Source organism: Heterodontus francisci, chromosome 8, assembly GCF_036365525.1.
Source record: "Heterodontus francisci isolate sHetFra1 chromosome 8, sHetFra1.hap1, whole genome shotgun sequence".
Taxonomy (NCBI): Eukaryota; Metazoa; Chordata; class Chondrichthyes; order Heterodontiformes; family Heterodontidae; genus Heterodontus; species Heterodontus francisci.
The window spans coordinates 1997048-2016886 of NC_090378.1; the positions used below are offsets into that span (position 1 = coordinate 1997048).

General features: G+C 44.8%; 1 protein-coding gene across 2 annotated transcripts in view; it reads left to right on the forward strand.

The window, feature by feature from the left end:
* Positions 1-19839, forward strand: part of LOC137372614 (guanine nucleotide exchange factor VAV3-like) — a 350921-nt gene that overhangs the window by 150119 nt on the left and 180963 nt on the right. For both annotated transcript variants that reach the window (XR_010975463.1, XM_068036548.1), the window contains exons 3-5: positions 1694-1752; positions 15122-15187; positions 16377-16485. Coding sequence is in view for 1 of the 2 variants with exons in the window: in XM_068036548.1 (XP_067892649.1) it covers positions 1694-1752; positions 15122-15187; positions 16377-16485 (234 nt within the window). In the remaining variant the exon portion in view is untranslated. The remainder of the gene's footprint in view (positions 1-1693; positions 1753-15121; positions 15188-16376; positions 16486-19839) is intronic.

Sequence of the window (19839 nt, forward strand, 5' to 3'; positions counted from 1 at the left end):
CAACCACCCGTTGGGTGAAAATATTTTTCCTCAAATCCCCTCTAAACCTCCTGCACCTTACCTTAAATCTATGCCCCCCTGGTTATTGACCCCTCCGCTAAGGGAAAAAGTTTCTTCCTATCTAACCTATCAATGCCCCTCATAATCTTATACACGTCGATCATGTCCCCCCTCAGCCTTCTCTGCTCTAAGGAAAACAAACCTAGCCTTTTCAGTCTCTCTCCATCCTGGTGAATCTCCTCTGCACCCTCTCCAGTGCAATCACATCCTTCCTATTGTGTGGTGACCAGAACTGTACACAGTACTCCAGCTGGGGCCTAACTAGCGTTTTATACAGCTCCATCATAACCTCCCTGCTCTTATATTCTATGCCTTGGCTAATAAAGACAGGTATCCCATATGCCTTCCTAACCACCTTATCTCCCTGTGCTGCTGCCTTCAGTGATCTATGGACAAGTACACCAAGGTCCCTCCGACCCTCTGTACTCCCGAGGGTCCTGCTATCCATTGTATATTCCCTGCCTTGTTAGTCCTCTCAAAATGCATCACCTCACACTTCTCAGGATTAAATTCCATTTGCCACTGCTCTGCCCATTTTACCAGCCCATCTATATCGTCTTTTAATCTAAGACTTTCCTCCTCACTATTTACAACACACCAATTTTTGTGTCATCTGCGAACTTAATGATCATACCTCCTATATTCACGTCTAAATCATTAATGTACACTACAAACAGCAAGGGTCCCAGCACCGATCCCTGTGGTACACCACTGGTCACAGGCTTCCAATTGCAGAAACAACCCTCGACCATTACTCTCTGCCTCCTGCCACTGAGCCAATTTTGGATCCAAATTGCCCTGGATTCCATTGGCTCTTACCTTCTTAACCAATCTCCCATGCGGGACCTTATCAGAAGCCTTACTGAAATCCATGTAGACTACATCTACTGCTTTACCCTTATCTACACATCTCGTCACCTCCTCGAAAAATTCAATCAAGTTAGTTAGACATGATCTCCCCCTGACAAAGCCATGCTGACTATCCCTGATTAATCCCTGCCTCTCCAAGTGGGGATTAATCCTGTCCCTCAGAATTTTTTCCAATATTTTCCCAACCACTGATATTAGACTCACTGGCCTGTAATTACCTGCTTTGTCCTTGCTACCCTTCTTGAATAATGGTACCACATTCACTGTCCTCCAGTCCTCTGGCACCTCTCCTGTGGCCAGAGAGGATTTGAAAATTTGTGTCAGAGCCCCTGCTATCTCCTCCCTTGCCTCACATAACAGCCTGGGATACATCTCATCTGGGCCTGGGGATTTATCCACTTTTAAACCCGCTAAAACAGCTAATACTTCCTCCCTTTCAATGCTAATATGTTAATATATCACAATCCCCCTCCCTGATCTCTACACCTACATCGTCCTTCTCCATAGTGAACACAGATGAAAAGTAATCATTTAAAGCCTCACCTACGTCCTCTGGCTCCACACACAACGATGTGATTTGAGAAAAGCACATTTCATTAAAAGGGTCGAGACAAAATATAAGATACAGAAAAAAGTTTTTCGTATGGCATGGACATGACTGGCTGAATGGCCTCCTTCTGTGCTGTAATTTTTCTATGGTTCTATAATTTTACCCTGTTTGATACAACAGATGGCTTCACTGATGAGACTTTTCTTGTTACAGGTGATTGAGACATTGTCGAGACTTTCCCACACGACAGTCGTGCAGAGTATGGGAATAAGGTAAGTGCTGGATTCTGTGTTGTGAGTTCGGATTCAGAAACCTACATTATAGGGGCTTTCGGACTGAGTTGATTGTTTTTTTGTTAGTCCCAGGCCAGTGCCCCTCCCTTTCTCTCTTATTGCCTCCAGTCCTACAACCCTGCCAGATATCTGCACTCCTCTAATTCTGGCCTCTTGAGCATCTTTAAAGGGAACACCGGAGAGATTAGTCTCAGCTATTATTTGAATCTATTCTGCCTAATTTGGAGTGGGATGGATTGAAGATCCTCAGTCTGAACTATGCCTGCTACTTGGCACCAATCAAATCCAATTGCTCTTTCCCCCTCCTCCCAATACCCTGTCCCTTCCCTCAATCCCAGTGTCTCAACCTCCCATCCTCCTTCTTCTCCTCTTGCTCACGATCGTCTCCTCGAGACTCTGCTATCTCTGACCTGTCTCGGAGTCTTTCCCAGAGCTGGAACTAATCCCTGCAGTCCACCAGCCAATAATAAGACTCCCCCTGCAACCCCCTCCCATCGCATTCTGGCCTCGTTGGCCTCCCTCTGTGCTGTCCGATTTTATTCGGCCCATCGTGCCTGTGCTGTCTCTTTGAAAGAGCTATCCAATTAGTCCCACTCTCCTGCTCTTTCCCCATAACCCTGTAACTTTCTCCTTTTCATGTATTTATCCAGTTCCCTTTTGAAAGTGATTATTGAATCTGCTTCCACCGCCCTTTCAGGCAGCGCATTCCAGATCACAACAACTCATGGTGTAAAAAAAATTCTCCTCATCTCCCCCTCTGGTTCTTTTACCAATTACCTTCAATCTGTGTCCTCTGGTTACTGACCCTCCTGTCACTGGAAACAGTTTCTCCTTATTTATTCTGCCAGCAACACCAACTTGCATTTATATAACACCTTGAATGTAATAAAACATTCCAAGGTGCGACACAGAAGCGTTTACTTTATTCGTTCTTGGGATGTGGGCATCACTGGCAAGACCAGCATTTGTTGCCTCTTGCGAGTTGTCCTTGAGAAGGGGGTGGTGAGCTACATTCTTGAACCACTGCAGTCAACACCCACAGTGCTTTTTTTCCGGAGTGGTTTGATACAAATGCATCGGAATAGTCAAGTCTAGAGGTAACAAAGGCATTAATGAGGGTTTCAGCAGCAGGTGAGCTGAGAATGGTAGAGTCGGGCGATGCTATGGCAGTGGAACTAGGCCATCTTAGAGATGGCACAGATCTGTGGTCAGTCGCCCATCCTGGTGTCAAATACAAACTGGTTTAATCTCAGACTGTTGCCAGGGAGAAAGATAGAGTCAGTAGCTAGGGGATGGAGCTTGGAGCAAGGATCAAAAACTTTCCCTTCCGTCTTCCCAGTATTTAATTCGAGGAAATTTCTCCTCATCCAGTACTGGATGTTGGATAAGCAGTCTGATAATTTAGCAACAGTGGAGGGGTCAAGAGAGGTGTTGGTGAGGTAGAGCTGGGTGTCGTCAGTGTACATGTGAAAACTAATGCTGCGTTTTTGAATGGGCTAAGGATAGATCCTTGGGGGACACCAGAGGTAATGGGGTAGAAGCAGAAAGAAAAGCCATTGCTGGTTATTCTTGAGCTATGATTAGATCAATAAGAATGGAACCAGGTGAGAGCAGTCCCATCCAGCTGGACAACAGTGGAGAGGCATTGGAAGAGGTTGGTGTGGTCAACGTATCATAGGCTGCAGACAAGTTGAGAAGAACGAGGAGGGAACGTTTATCTTTGTCACAGTCACGTAGGATGTCATTTGTGACTTTGATAAGAGCTGTTTCAGTACTGTGGCGGGGCGGAAACCTGATTGGAGGGATTTAAACTTGGAGTTTCGGGAAAGATGGGAACGGATTTGACAGGCAACAACAGGTTCAAGGACTTTGGAGAGGAAAGGGAGGTTGGGGGTGGGACAGTAATTTGCAAGGATGGTGGGGTCAAAGGTTGGTTTTTTGAGGAGTGGGTGATGACAGCAGATTTACAGGAGAGAGGGACAACACTTGAGTAGAGAGAAACATTAGCAGTATCAACTAACCTGGGTGACAGGAGGGGATGTTGAGTGTTCAGTAGTTTAGTGGGAATAGGTTCAAGGGAGAAGGTGAGAGTGATTTTGAACACCTCTCTTTAATCTCCACTTAACCTTCTCTGCTCGAAGCTTCTCCAGTCTCTGCACGTAGCTGAAGTCCCTCATCCTTGATCTCATTCTAGTAAATCTCCTCTGTATTTGACATCCTTCCTAAAGGGTGGTCCAGAATTGGACCCAATACACTAGCTGGGGGCCTAGCCAGTGATTTATATTGGTTTAGGATAACTGCCTTGTGCTGGATTCTCACACACTCTACATTGTGTCATAGAATCATAGAATTGTTACAGCACAGAAGGAGGTCATTTGGCCCATTGAGTCTGTGCTAGCTCTCTGCAAGAGCAGGTTAGCTAGTCCCAGTCCTCAGCCAATTCCCTGTAGCCCAGCAAATTTTTTCTGCTCAGATAATTACACTGTTGAAAGCCTGGCTTGAATTTACCTCCACCACACTGTCAGGCAGATCCTAATCACTCACTGCCTAAAATAGTTTTCCTTCAAGTCGCCTTTGGTTCTTTTGCCAACCATCTTAAATCGGTGTCTTCGATTTCTAGACACTTCCACCAATGGGAGCAGTTTCTCACTATCTACTCTGTCCACACCCCTGTTCCCACACTGCCCCCGAGTAGATTGGAACATAGGAACAGGAGTAGGCCATTCAGCCCCTTAAGCCTGTTCCATCATTCAATGAAATCATGGCTGATCAGTGACATAACTCCATATTCCCACCTTTGCTCCATATCCCTTAAGACCATCAGATAACAAAATAACTATCAGTCTCTGATTTAAAATTAACAATTGATCCAGCATTGATTGTCGTTTGTGAAGGAGAGTTCTGAACTTCCATCACCCTTTGTGTCTGGAAGTGTTCCTTAATTACATTCCAGAAAGGTCAAGCTTTAATTTTTAGACTTCGCTCCCTAGTCTGACATTCCAGAACCAGTAGAAATAGTTTCTCTCCATCTACCCTACCTGTTCCTCTTAACTTTGATTAAATTACCCTTCAGCCCTCTAAATTCCAGGGAATACAATCCTAGTTTGTGTAATCTCGCCTCGTAATTAACCCCTTGGAGTCCAGGTATCATTCTGGTGAATCTACACTGCTCTCCCTCCAAGGCCAATATATTCTCCCGAAGGTGTCACTGTCCACCGAAGTTCCTCAGTCTCATCCGCTCCTTCCATGACAGCATTCACTGCACTCTACAGTATGATGGCTCCACTTGCGACTGTTTCGGAGTGAAGAATGGAGTGAAACAGAGTTGTGTCTTAGCTCCACTCTTTGGCAACAGAAGATACGAATTAGGAGCAGGAGTAGGCCACTCGGCCCTTCGAGCCTGCTCCGCCATTCAATAAGTTCATGGCTGAACTGATTACTCCACATTCCCACCTACCCCCGATAACCTTCACCCCCCTTGCTTATGAAGAATCTATCTACCTCTGTCTTAAAAATATTCAAAGACTCTGCTTCCATCACCTTTTGAGGAAGAGAATTCCAAAGACTCACGACCCTCAGATAGAAAAGAAATTCTCCTCATCTCTGTCTTAAATGAGCAAACCCTTATTTTTAAACAGTGACCCTTAGTTCTAAATTTTCCCACAAGGTGAAACATCCTTTCCACATCCACCCTGTCAAGATCCATCAGGATCTTATATGTTTCAATCAAGTCGCCTCTTACTCTTCTAAACTCCAGCAGATACAAGCCTAGCCTGTCCAACCTTTCCTCATAAGACAACCCTCTCATTCCAAGTATTAGTCTAGTAAACCTTCTCTGTACTGCCTCCAATGCATTTACATCCTTCCTTAAATAAGGAGACCAGTACTGTACACAGTACTCACAGAACCACAGAGTAATACAGTGCAGAAGAGGCCCTTCAGCCCATCGAGTCTGCACCGATACATTAAAACACCTGACCTGTCGACCTAATCCCATTTGCCAGCACCTGGCCCATAGCCTTGAATGTTATGACGTGCCAAGTGCTCATCCAGGTACTTTTTAAAGGATGTGAGGCAACCTGCCTCTACCACCCTCCCAGGCAGGGCATTCCAGACCTCTGGGTCACCACCCTCTGGGTTAAAAAGATCTTCCTCAAATCCACCTTAAACCTCCTGCCCCTCACCTTAAACTTGTGACCCCTCGTAACTAACCTTTCAACTAAGGGGAACAGCTGCTCCCTATCCACCCTGTCCATGCCCTTCATAATCTTGCACACCTCGATCAGGTCACCCCTCAGTCTTCTCTGCTCCAGTGAAAACAACCCAAGCCTATCCAACCTCTTTTCATAGCTTAAATGTTCCATCCCAGGCAACACCCTGGTGAATCGCCTCTGCACCCCCTCCAATGCAATCACATTCTTCCTATAAAGTGGTGACCAGAATTGCACACAGTACTCCAGGTGTGGCCTTACCAAAGTTCTGTACAACTCCAACATGACCTCCCTGCTTTTGTAATCTATGCCTCGATTGATAAAGGCAAGTGTCCCACATGCCTTTTTCACCACCCTATTAACCTGCCCTTCTGCCTTCAGAGATCTATGGACAAACACGCCAAGGTCCCTTTGTTCCTCGGAACTTGCCAGTGTCAGGCCATTCATTGAATACTTCCGTGTCACATTACTCCTTCCAAAGTGTATCACCTCACACTTTTCAGCATTAAATTCCATCTGCAACTTTTCTGCCCATTTGACCATCCCGTCTATATCTTCCTGTAACCTAAGTCATCTATGTCTTTTATATAAATGACAAACAATAGGGGACCCAGCACAGATCCCTGTGGTACGCCACTGGACACTGGCTTCCAGTCACTAAAACAGCCGTCTGTCATCACTCTCTGTCTCCGACAGCTAAGCCAATTTTGAATCCACCTTATCAAGTTACCTTGTATCCCATACTCCAGATGTGGTCTCACCAATGCCCTGTATAACTGAAGCAAAACCTCCTTATTTTTGTATTCAATTCCCCTCGTGATAAACGATAACATTCTATTAGCTTTCCTAATTACATGCTGTACCTGCATGCTAACCTTTTGTGATTCATGCACTAGGACACCCAGATCCCTCTGCATCTCAGAGCTCTGCAATCTCTCACCATTTAGATCATATGCTTCTTTTTTATTCTTCCTGCCAAAGTGGACAATTTCACACTTTGCCACATTATTCTCCATTTGCCAGGTCTTTGTCCACTCACTTAAACTATCTATATTCCTTTGTAGCCCCCTTATGTTCTCTTCACAAATTACTTTCCTACCTATCTTTGTGTCATCAGCAAATTGAGCCACCATACCTTCTGTCCCTTCATCTAAGTCATTTATATGAATTGTAAAAAGTTGAGGCCCCAGCACTGATTCCTGTGGCACACAACTCGTTACATCTTGCCAACCAGAAAATGACTCATTTATGCCTACTCTGTTTCCTGTTAGCTCACCAATTTTCTATCCATGCCAATATGTTACCCCCTACAGCATGAACTTTTATTTTCTGCAATAACCTTTGATGTGGCACCTTATCAAATATCTTCTGGAAATCTAAGTACAATACATCCACCGGTTCCCCTTTATCCACAGCACATGTAAATCCCTCAAAGAACTCCAATAAATTGGTTAAACATGATTTCCCTTTCACAAAACCATGTTGACTCTGCCTGATTAACTTGAATTTTTCTAAATGCCCTGCTATCACCTCTTCAATAATAACTTTGAACATTTTCCCTAAGACCGATGTTAAGCTAACTGGCCTGTAGTTTCCTGCTTTCTGTCTCCCTCCCTTTTTGAATAATGGAGTTACATTCTCTATTTTCCAATCTAACGGAAACTTCCCTGAATCTAGGGAATTTTGGAAAATTGTAACTATCGCATCAACAATCTCACTAGCCACTTATTTTAACACCCTAGGATGAAGTCCATCAGGACCTGGGGACTTGCCAGCCTGCAGCTCCAACAATTTGTACAGTTCCACTTCCCTAGTGATTGTAATTTTCTTGAATTCCTCCCTCCCTTCTATTTTATAGAAACATAGAAACATAAAAAATAGGAGCAGAACGAGGCCATGACCCCTGGTTCTGGACTCCCCCACCATCGGGAACATCCTTCCTGCATCTACCCTGTCAAGTCCTGTTAGAATTTTATAGGTTTCTATGAGATTTCCCCCTCACTCTTCTGAACTCCAGCGAATATAATCCTAACTGACTCAATCTCTCCTCATACGTCAGTCCCACCATCCCAGGAATCAGTCTGGTAAACCGTCGCTGCACTCCCTCTATAGCAAGAACATCCTTCCTCAGATAAGGAGACCAAAACTGCACACAATATTCCAGGTGTGACCTCACCAAGGCCTTGTATAATTGCAGCAAGACATCCCTGCTCCTGTACTGGAATCCTCTCACTATGAAGGCCAACATACCATTTGCCTTTTTTACCGCCTGTTGCAGCTGCATGCTTACCTTCAGGAACTGGTGTACGAGAACACCCAGGTCTCGCTGCATATTCCCCTCTCTCAGTTTATAGCCATTCAGATAATAATCTGCCTTCCTGTATTTGCTACCAAAGTGGATAACCTCACATTTATCCACATTATACTGCATCTGCCATGCATTAGCCCACTCACTCAACTTGTCCAAATCACCCTGAAGCCTCTCTGCATCCTCCTCACAACTCACCCTCCCACCCAGTTTTGTGTCATCTGCAAATTTGGAGATATTACATTTAGTTCCCTCATCTAAATCATTAATATATATTGTGAATAGCTGGGGTCCTAGCACCGATCCCTGCGGTACCCCACTAATCACTGCCTGCCATTCGGAAAAAGACCCATTTATCCCTACTCTTTGTTTCCTGTCCGCCACCCAATTTTCTATCCATCACAATACACTACCCCCAGTCCCATGCGCTTTAATTTTACACGCTAATCTCTTCTGTGGGTCTTTGTTGAAAGCCTTCTGAAAGTCCAAATAAACCACATCCACTGGTAGATTTGTCAAGCATGATTTCCCTTTTGTATGGGCGGCACAGTGGCGCAGTGGTTAGCACCACAGCCTCACAGCTCCAGGGACCCGGGTTCGATTCCGGGTACTGCCTGTGTGGAGTTTGCAAGTTCTCCCTGTGTCTGCGTGGGTTTTCTCCGGGTGCTCCGGTTTCCTCCCACAAGCCAAAAGACTTGCAGGTTAGTAGGTAAATTGGCCATTATAAATTGCCCCTAGTATAGATAGGTGGTAGGGGAATATAGGTGGGGATGTGGTAGGAATATGGAATTAGTGTAGGATTAGTATAAGTGGGTGGTTGATGGTCTACACAGACTCAGTGGGCCGAAGGGCCTGTTTCAGTGCTGTATCTCTAAATAAAAATAAAATAAATCCATGCTGACTCTGCCCGATTCTACCACTGTTCTCCAAGTGCTCTGCTATAAAATCTTTGATAATGAACTCTAGAATTTTCCCCATTCTCGACGTCAAGCTGACTGGTCTATAATTCCCTGTTTTCTCTCTACCTCCCTTTTTAAATAGTGGGGTTACATTAGCTACCCTCCAATTTGAAGGAACTATTCCAGAGTCTATAGAATCTTGGAAGATGACCACCAATTCATCCACTATTTCTGGGGCCACTTCCTTAAGTACTCTGGGATGTAGATTATCAGGCCTTGGGGATTTATTGGCCTTCAATCCCATCAATTTCCCCAACACCATTTCTCTACTAATACTGATTTCCTTCAGTTCCTCTCACTCGCTAAATCTTGTGTTCCCCAATATTTCTGGTATGATATTTGTGTCCTCCTTTGTGAAGACAGAACCAAAGTATGCATTTAGTTGGTCAGCCATTTCTCTGCTCCCCATAATAAACTCCCCTGTTTCTGACTGTAAGGGACCTACATTTATCTTCACCAATCTTTTTCTCTTCACATACCTATCCAAACTTTTACAGTCAGTTTTTATGTTCCCCGCAGGCTAGCTCCCGTACTCTATTTTCCCCTTCTTAATCAATCCCCTGGTCCTCCTTTGCTGAATTCTAAACTGCTCCCAATCCTCAGGTCTGTTGTTTTTTCTGGCGAATTTATTTGCCTCTTCCTTGGACCTAATGCTATCTTTAATTTCCCTTGTAAGCCATGGTTTGGCTACCTTTCCCATTTTACTTTTGTGCCAGACAGAAATAAACAATTAGTCGTAGAGCCGTAGAGTCGTACAGCATAGAAACAGGCCCTTCGGCCCACCACGTCCATGCCGACCATAATGCCTATCTATACTAATCCCACCTGCCTTCATTAATTCCATATCCCTCTATGCCTTGCTCACTCAAGTACCCCTCCAGATGCCTCTTAAATGCCGCTACTGTTCCTGCCTCCACCACCTCCTCTGGCAGCTCATTCCAGATACCCACTATTCTTTGTGTGGAAAATTTACCCCTTTGATCCCCTTTAAACCTCCTCCATCTCACCTTAAATCTATGCCCTCTAGTTTTAGTCACCCCTACCATGGGAAACAGACTCTGGCTATCTACCCTATCTATGCCTCTCATAATTTCATATACCTCTATCATGCCCCCTCTCAGCCTCCTTCACTCCAGGGAAAACAGACCCTGCTTATCCAATCTCTCTTTATAACTCAAGCCCTCCAAACCAGGCAACATCCTTGTGAATCTTTTCTGCACCCTCTCTAGCTTAATCACATCTTTCGTGTAGTGCGGCGACCAGAACTGCACACAGTACTCCAAATGCGGCCTAACCAACGTTATGTACAACTGTAACATAACGTCCCAACCCTTGTACTCAATGCCTCGGCCGATGAAGGCAAGCATGCCATACGCCTTCTTCACTACCCTGTCTACCTGTGTTGCCACTTTCAGGGAACTATGTACTTGCACCCCAAGGTCTCTCTGCTCAACAACACTCCCCAGGGCCCTGCCATTCACTGTATATGTCCTGCCCTGGTTTAACTTCCCAAAATGCATCACTTCACACTTGTCTGCATTAAATTCCATTTGCCACCCCCTTGCCCACTTTCCCAGTTGATCTATATCCTGTTGTAACCTTAGACAACCTTCTTCACTGTCCACTATACCACCAAATTTGGTGTCATCTGCAAACTTACTAATCATGCCCCCTCCATTCACATCCAAGTCATTAATATATATGACAAACAACAGAGGGCCCAGCACCGATCCCTGCAGCACACCACTGGTCAGCGGCCTCCAATCTGAAAAACAACCCTTTACTACCACCCTCTGCCTCCAATCACCAAGACAATTTTGTATCCAATTTGCTAGCTCACACTGGATCCCATGTGTTCAAACCTTCGGGACCAGCCTACCATGCGGGACCTTGTCAAAGGCCTTGCTAAAGTCCATGTAGACAACGTCCATCGCCCTGCCCTCGTCAATCCTCTTGGTTACCTCCTCGAAAAATTCAGTCAAATTCGTGAGACATGATTTCCCACGCACAAAGCCATGCTGACTATCCCTAATCAGTCCATGCCTTTCCAGATGCTTATAAATCCTGTCTCTCAGAATCCCTTCCAATGACTTTCCCACCATTGATGTAAGGCTCACCAGCCTGTAGTTCCCTGGCTTATTGTTGCAGTTCATCCATCGGCTCTTTAAATGTTTGCCATTGCCTATCCACCGTCTTCCCTTTAAGTAATGTTTCTCAATCCGTCAGCCAACTCACGCCTCATACCTTCGTAGTTTCCTTTACTAAGATTCAGGACCCTAGTCTCAGAATCAACTACGTCACTCTCCATCTTGATGAAGAATTTTATCATATTATGGGTGCTTATCCCCAAGGGGTCTCGCACAACTAGATTGTCAATTATTCCTCTCTCATTACACAATACCCAGTCTCAGATGGCCTGATCTCTTGTTGTTTCCTCAACGTATTGGTCCAGAAAACTATCCCGTATACATTCCATGAATTCCTCCTCTAGGGTATTGTGATTAATTTGATTTGCCCAATCTATATGCAGATTGCAGTCACCCATAATTACAGATGTTCCTTTATCACATGCATCTCTAATTTCCTATTTAATGCCATTCCCAACATCACCACTATAGTTTGGGGGTCTATATATAACCCCCACTAATGTTTTTTGCCCTTTAGTGTTTCTCAGCTCTGAAACAGGCCCTTCGGCCCACCAGAGAGTGGTGAGCCTGTGGAATTCGCTACCACAGAAAGCAGTTGAGGCCAAAACATTGTATGTTTTCAAGAAGGAGTTAGATATAGCTCTTGGGGCGAAAGGGATCCAACGATATGGGGGGAAAGCAGGAAAAGGTTACTGATTTGGATGATCAGCCATGAACATAATGAATGGCGGAGCAGGCTCGATGGGCCAAATGGCCAACTCCTGCTCCTATCTTCTACGTTTCTATGTTTCTGTGACCAGTTTGCCACAGCAGGTTGGCAACAGGTGCCAATGTTACAACCAACAACTCAGCATCACTTGGCAGCTTCACATGCAGCACTTGTGGCAGATCTTTCCTGTCAAGGATTGGCCTTCACAGCCAGCAGCAAAGGTGCACCAAGAGAAGACACCCCACCTAAATGGATAGTTTTCTGCATGTCCATCATCTTTCGTAGATGGAAGGATGACAACCAAGGTGTGGTGCCCTGAACTGCTCATAGTAACTCCAGGTGTGGTTCAACCAGAACTTTGCACAGCTGAAGCATGACTCCTGCCCCCTTGTATTCTTGTGCTCAAGATATAAAGACCATCATTCCATTTGCAGGTAATTAGATTATGTGCCTGTTATCAAATACCTTCTAGAAGTCCATATAAATATCATCCAGAGACATTCCCTCATCCACTATTTAATCACCTCTTCTAAAAATTCTGTCAGATTCTTTATTTCCATTTTTTTTGGAAATACAGCACTGAAACAGGCCCTTCGGCCCACTGAGTCTGTGCCGGCCAACAACCACCCATTTATACTAGCCCTGCAGTAATCCCATATTCCCTACCACCTACCTACACTAGGGGCAATTTACAATGGCCAATTCACCTATCACCTGCAAGTCTTTGGCTGTGGGAGGAAACCGGAGCACCCGGAGGAATCCCACACAGACACAGGGAGAACTTGCAAACTCCGCACAGGTAGTACCCAGAATCGAACCTGGGTCCCTGGAGCTGTGAGGCTGCGGTGCTAACCACTGCGCCACTGTGCCGCAATATCATCAATTGCCAGTTTGCTCCTGATCACCCCTTTTCCTAATAAATTTCTGAAAAAACATTTTATATTGATTTTGATATCCCTTGCATATTTCTTTTCAAACTCCCTTTTTGTAGCTCTTATTATCTGTTTTATCATCCTTCACTGTTCTTTGCATCTTTCCTATTTGCCAGGATCTGAGCTGTTTTTTGCAATTTTGTTTGATTTTTGTTTTAGTTTTATGTTGTTTCTGACATCTTTAGTTGTCTGTTGCTGTTTTCTTTCAGACAGTAGAGCTTTTACTCCTTAGGGGTATAAACTGGATCTGTATAACATGAAATTGATTTTTGAACACCCCCACTGATCTTCTGTCGTTTTACCCATTAACAGGTTTACTGTGAACAGTCTTTGTCTCATTGTGTTACAGTCAGCCTTACCTAAATCGAGAATCTTGGTAGCTGTTTTGCATAGGTCCCTTTCAAACACTACCTTGAACTCAATCATATTCTGATGGCTATTAGATAAATGTTTAATATTGTTAGACTATTAACGAAATCTGCCTCATTACTCATTACTATAGCTAATATGGTCTGATGGCCTGCTGCCTTGTTGGTTCTAGGACATATGGCTGCAGAAAAATATCCTGAACACACTTGGAAAAATTCACTGCCTTTCTACCCTTCAAGTTGAATTTGTGCCGTAATTTATTGAATTTGTTCCTGTTACTCGTGCGTTTGGATAAAGAATGATTATCTGGGCCACAAACCCTCACCTGTGTTTCCGCTTTAATGTGTTACTCACATTTCTCTTATTTCTCTCTTCTGGTCAAAAAATTCAAATGCTCCTGTGAAGCACTTTGGGGCATTTCATTACATTAAAGGCGCTATATAAATATAAGTTGTTAGTTTAATCTCTTTCTATCTTTGAGTTGTCCCTTTACCTGTGTTGCCTAAAGCACAATCTCTGACTCTCTACTCTCTTCCCTTTTGTTTGTTTTCAAGCTATTATTTTTCACTTGACCCCCTCCCCACCCTCCATTTACTAATTTAAAGTCTTTGTGACCGCCTATTTATCCTTTCCACTAAGATCCTGGTGTCAGCCCAATTCAGGTGGATCCTGTAGATCCCAACAGTACAGTTCCTTCCTGTCCCAGTACTGGTGTCAGTGTCCCATGAAATGGAACCCTCTCTCCCACACCATCTGACCATGGATTCACCTCCCTAATCTGCTTATCCCTACACCAATTTGGACATAGCTTGGGTAATAAACCAGTGATTATAAAACCTTGAGTTATTGTATAATTAATTTCCTAGTTCCTGCTGGTCTCCAAACAGGACCTATTTCGTACTCTTCCCGATATTGTTGGTCCCAAGATGGATCACACTGACTGGATCCTCCCCCTCCCCCTCCCTCTCCAATATCCTTTCAAATTGTTTTGAGATGCCTTCACCCTGGCAACAGGTCAGCATCAGTCCATGTGGGACTCCAATCTGTTTATAATGGGTGGTATCTGTCCCCCTAATTATTGAATCTCCGACAACTACCATATTAGGTTCCCTGACTCATCCCTTTGGACAGCCTCCCTCTCCAAGGTGCCTTGCTCTCTGTATTCTGGCTGGCTCTCTGACAGTCTTTATCCTCATCCTCATGCGGAGAAAGTACTTTGTACCTGTTGAATGGGATCAATTTCTGCAGATCCTCGTTTTCTGACCTGGGCTCCCCTTACACTAGACATCATCAATCCCACTAACCCCCATTCTGAAACACACCCCTCGAGCAGATATGACAGAAGTCTGTTCAGACACTGCTGCCACTTCCTAATGTGACCAAGTGTCTTCCACTCCCACTCAATGACTCTGAGTCAGAGAGATTTTGAGATGGAGACATCTGCTGCAGATGTGTTCCCTCAGGACAGCCTGACTGCCCACATGCTCCCACTAACTGCAGTCCAAACACACAACCTCCTCTGCTACATCTTACTCTAGATGATTGATATTATTTACACACATTTTGCTCTGTTTCCCAAAACTGACCTCTGCTGGGTGCTCTCACACTCAACACATTTTCCCGACACTGCTTGCTGCTGTGGGTAACACCCTGTGCACTCATTTCTTGCCTTGTTTGCAGCCGTTTCTTTCAGTTGATGTGATTATGTTTCAGGCCATTTCCCACTGTGCAATCTGTGGATGATGAAGACATTTACAAGAGTCTCGCCGACCTGATCGAGTACGTAGAAACTTTCCTGGCTATTGATGTGTTTACCCACCTGGTCAGTTAGTGGAATAATATGAAGGCCTTTCAGCTGAGGATAGTTCTGAGGATTTGTGGTTCTCTGTAAAGCTTGAAGGTGAAACTCTCATCACAACACAGTTATCCACCTGTCGTCCCTCACACTGGATGGGTCTCTGTGTGTCAGCTTGGCTCCATGAGCAGACCTCTCACCACAAAATGCCCTGGGTTTGGCCCCACTGCAAAAACTTGAGAACAAAATCCAGGCTGATACCTACAATGCAGTACTAAGGGAGTGCTGCACTGTCAGAGGGTCAGTACTAAGGGAGTGCTGCACTGTCAGAGGGTCAGTACTGAGGGAGGGCTGCAGTGTCAGAGGGTCAGTACTGAGGGAGTGCTGCATTATCAGAGGGTCAGTACTAAGGGAGTGCTGCACTGTCGGAGGGTCAGTACTGAGGGAGTGCCGCACTGTCGGAGGGTCAGTACTGAGGGAGTGCCGCACTGTCAGAGGGTCAGTACCGAGGGAGTGCCACACTGTTGGAGGGTCAGTACTGAGGGAGTACTGCAGTGTCAGAGGGTCAGTACTGAGGGAGGGCTGCAGTGTCAGAGGGTCAGTACTGAGGGAGTGCTGTACTGTCGGAGGGTCAGTACTGAGGGAGTGCCGCACTGTCGGAGGGTCAGTACTGAGGGAGTGCTGTACTGTCGGAGGGTCAGTACTGAGGGAGTGCCGCACTGTCGGAGGGTCAGTACTGAGGGAGTGCCGCACTGTCAGAGGGTCAGTACCGAGGGAGTGCCACACTGTTGGAGGGTCAGTACTGAGGGAGTACTGCAGTGTCAGAGGGTCAATACTGAGGGAATACTGCACTGCCACAGCGTCAGTACTGAGGGAGTGCTGCACTGCCACAGGGTCAGTACTGAGGGAGTGCCGCACTGCCACAGGGTCAGTACTGAGGAAGCATCTGGCCATTGATCTCATTGCAGGTTTATGGTGTTCTTCCTGTGCACAAATTAACTCCTGTGTTTCCTACATTACAAGAGTGTCTGGGCTTTAAAAGTATTTCATTGGCTGTAAAGGGTTGGGGAGGTTGACAATGTGTTCAGATAATATGTTGATGTCAATGCTGTTAATCTCTGCTTCCTCACCCCTGTCTCCCATCTATCAAACACATGTGATCTGTTTCTGCAGTGAGGCGAGTGTTGAGGATGATGAGGATCTCTACGACTGTGTCTATGGCGACGATGAAGGTGGGGAGGTTTACGAAGATCTGATGAAGATTGAAGCTGCCCAGGCACCTGTACGATTCCCATTCCTTTTCAGTCTTTGAGAAACTGGGATTGTTCTTATTAGAGCAGAGAAGGTTAAGGGGAGATTTAATAGGGATGTTCAAAATGGATAGAGTAAATAAGGAGAAACAGTTTCCAGTGACAGGAGGGTCAGTAACGAATGGACACAGATTTAAGATTTAAGGACCAGAGGGGAGATAAGCATTTTTTTTCTGAGGAAAGACCACATGCATCTCATTCACCTTTTAAAATCCTGGTAGTCACATGATCCAATGATAATGGAGTATTTGTCCAATCACAGTGATCATAACTCTCAGACAAGCTATATACCATTGAGAAAGAAACACTATGAGAAGGATGCACCATTCCTCGCTAACAAAGGAAGTTAAGGACGATATCAAATTGAAAGAAAAGGTGGACAATGCTGTGAAGATTAGTGGCAGGCCAGAAGATTGCAAAATTTTAGAAACCAGCAAAGGATGACTAAAAAACAAGAACTTGGGGTATGAGTGTAAACTAGCAAGAAATATAAATACAGATGGTAAGAGCTTCTGCAAGCATATGAAAAGGAAGAGAGTAGCTAAAGTAAGTGTTGGTCCCTTAGAGGATGAGAGGAATTAATCATGGGAAACAAGGAAATGGCAGAGACTTTGAACAAGTATTTTGTATCTGTCTTCACAATAAAAGACACAAAAAGCATCCCAAGAATAGCAGAAAATCAAGAGACAACAAGGAAAGAGGAACTTAAATCAATCACCGTCACTAGAGAAAAAGTACTAGGAAACTAATGGGACTAAAGGCTGAAAAGTCCCAGGATCTGAGGGTCTGCATCCTAGGGTCTTAAAAGAAGTGGCTGCAGGGATAGTAGATACGTTGGTTGTAATCTTCCAAAATTCCCTAGATTCTGGATAGATCCCGGAGGATTGAAAAACCACAAATGTAACATCTCTATTCAAGAAAGAAGGGAGACAGAAAGCAGGAAACTAGGCCAGTTAACCTAACATCTGTCATTGGGAAAATACTCGAATCCATTATTAGTAGTCGCAGGACATTTAGAAAATCATAATACAATCAGGCAGAGTCAGCTTAGTTTTATGAAAGGGAAATCGTGTTTGACGAATTTATTAGAGTTCTTTGAGGATGTAAAAAACAGGGTGGGATGAAGGGGAACCAGTAGATGATGTGTATTTCGATGTTCAAAGGCATTCAAAAACATGCTGTATAAAAGGTTACTGCACAAGATAAGAGCTCATGATGTTGGGTGTAATATATCAGCATGGATAGAGGATTGGCCAATGAGAAATAGTCAGGGAAAATGGGGCATTTTCAGGTTGGCAAACTGTAACGAGTGGAGTGTCACAGGGATCAGTGCTGAGCCTCAACTATTTACAATCTATATTAATGACTGCGATGAAGGAACCAAGTGTACTGTAGCCAAATGTACTGACGCTACAAAGCTAAGTAGGAAAGCAAGTTGTGAGGAGGACACAGAGAGTCTGCAAAGGGATATAGATAGGTTCAGTGAGTGGGCAATAATTTGTCAGATGGAGTATAATGTGAGAAAATGTGTAGTTGTCCACTTTGGTAGGAAGAATAGAAAAGCAGAATATTAATTAAATGGAGAGAGACTGCAGAATGATGCGGTACAGAGGGATCTGGTTGTCCTTGTACATGAATCACAAAGAGTTAGCATGGAGGTACAGCAGTAATTTGGAAGAAAAATGGAATATTGGCCTTTATTGCAACAGCGTTGTTGAGACTGCACCATGAGTACTGTCTACACTTCTGTTCTCCTTACTGAAGGTAGGATATACTTGCATTGGAGATAGTTCCGAGAAGGTTCACGAGGCTGTTTCATGGGATGAAGGGGTTTATTTTATGAGGAAAGATGGAGCAGATTGGGCCTATACTCACTGGAGTTTAGGAGAATGAAAGGTGACCTTATTGAAACATTTGAGATTCTGAGGGGCTTGCTAGGGTAGATACTGAGAGGATGTTTTCCCTCGTGGGGGAAGCTAGAACTCGGGGGCACAGTTTCAGAATAAGGGGTCTCCTATTTACGATTGAAATAAGGAGGAATTTCTTCTCTGAGGGTCATTAATCTTTGGAATTCTCGACCTCAGAGAGCAGTGAAGACTGAGTCATTGAATATATTCAAGGCTGAGTTAGACAGATTTTTGATCTAAAAGGGTGTCACGGGTAATGCGGGGGTGGGGGAGGGCAGGAAAGTGGAGTTGAGGCCACGATCAAATCAGGCATGATCTTATTTAGTTTAGTTTAGAGATACAGCACTGAAACAGGCCCTTCGGCCCACCGAGTCTGTGCCGACCATCAACCACCCATTTATACTAATCCTACACTAATCCCATATTCCTACCACATCCCCACCTGTCCCTATATTTCCCTACCACCTACCTCTACTAGTGACAATTTATAATGACCAATTTACCGACCAACCTGCAAGTCTTTGGCTTGTGGGAGGAAACCGGAGCACCCGGAGAAAACCCACGCAGACACAGAGAGAACTTGCAAACTCCACACAGGCAGTACCCAGAATTGAACCCGGGTCGCTGGAGCTGTGAGGCTGCGGTGCTAACCACTGCGCCACTGTGCCGTCCCATTATTGAATGGTGGAGCAGCGTCAAGGGGCTGAATGGCCCTCTCCTGCTCCTATTTCTGATGATCTTATGTTCTGACCAATCTTAATCAATGAGTCTGCACAAATCCAGACTTGAAATGATGAAAATCCCCAATGGTAATAGAAATCAATTTTCAGGTTTTGGGAATAGGCTTTTATATTTGTTCATAACATCACTTGCAGGAGTTCCTCAGGGTAGTGTCCTAGGCCCAACTATCTTCAGCTGCTCTATCAATGACCTTCTTCAATCATAAAGTCAGAAGTGGGAATGTTCGCTGATGATTGTACAATGTTCAGCTCCATTCGCGACTCCTCAGATACTGAAGCAGTCCGTGTCCATATACAGAAAGACCTGGACAATATCCAGGCTTGTGCTGATAAGTGGCAAGTAACATTCGTGCCACACAAGTGCCAGGCAATGACCATCTCCAGCAAGAGAGAATCTAACCATCTCCCCTTGACATTCAATGGCATTACCAACGCTGAATCTCCCACTATCAACATCCTAGGGACTACCATTGACCTGGAGTAGTCATATAAATACCATGGCTACAAGAGCAGGTCAGAGGCTAGGAATCCTGATGCGAGTAACTCACTTCCTGACTCCCCAAAGCCTGTCCACCATCTACAAGGCACAAGTCAGGAGTGTGATGGAATACTCTCCACTTGCCTGGATGGGTGCAGATCCAACAACACTCAAGAAGCTCAACACCATCAAGGACAAAGC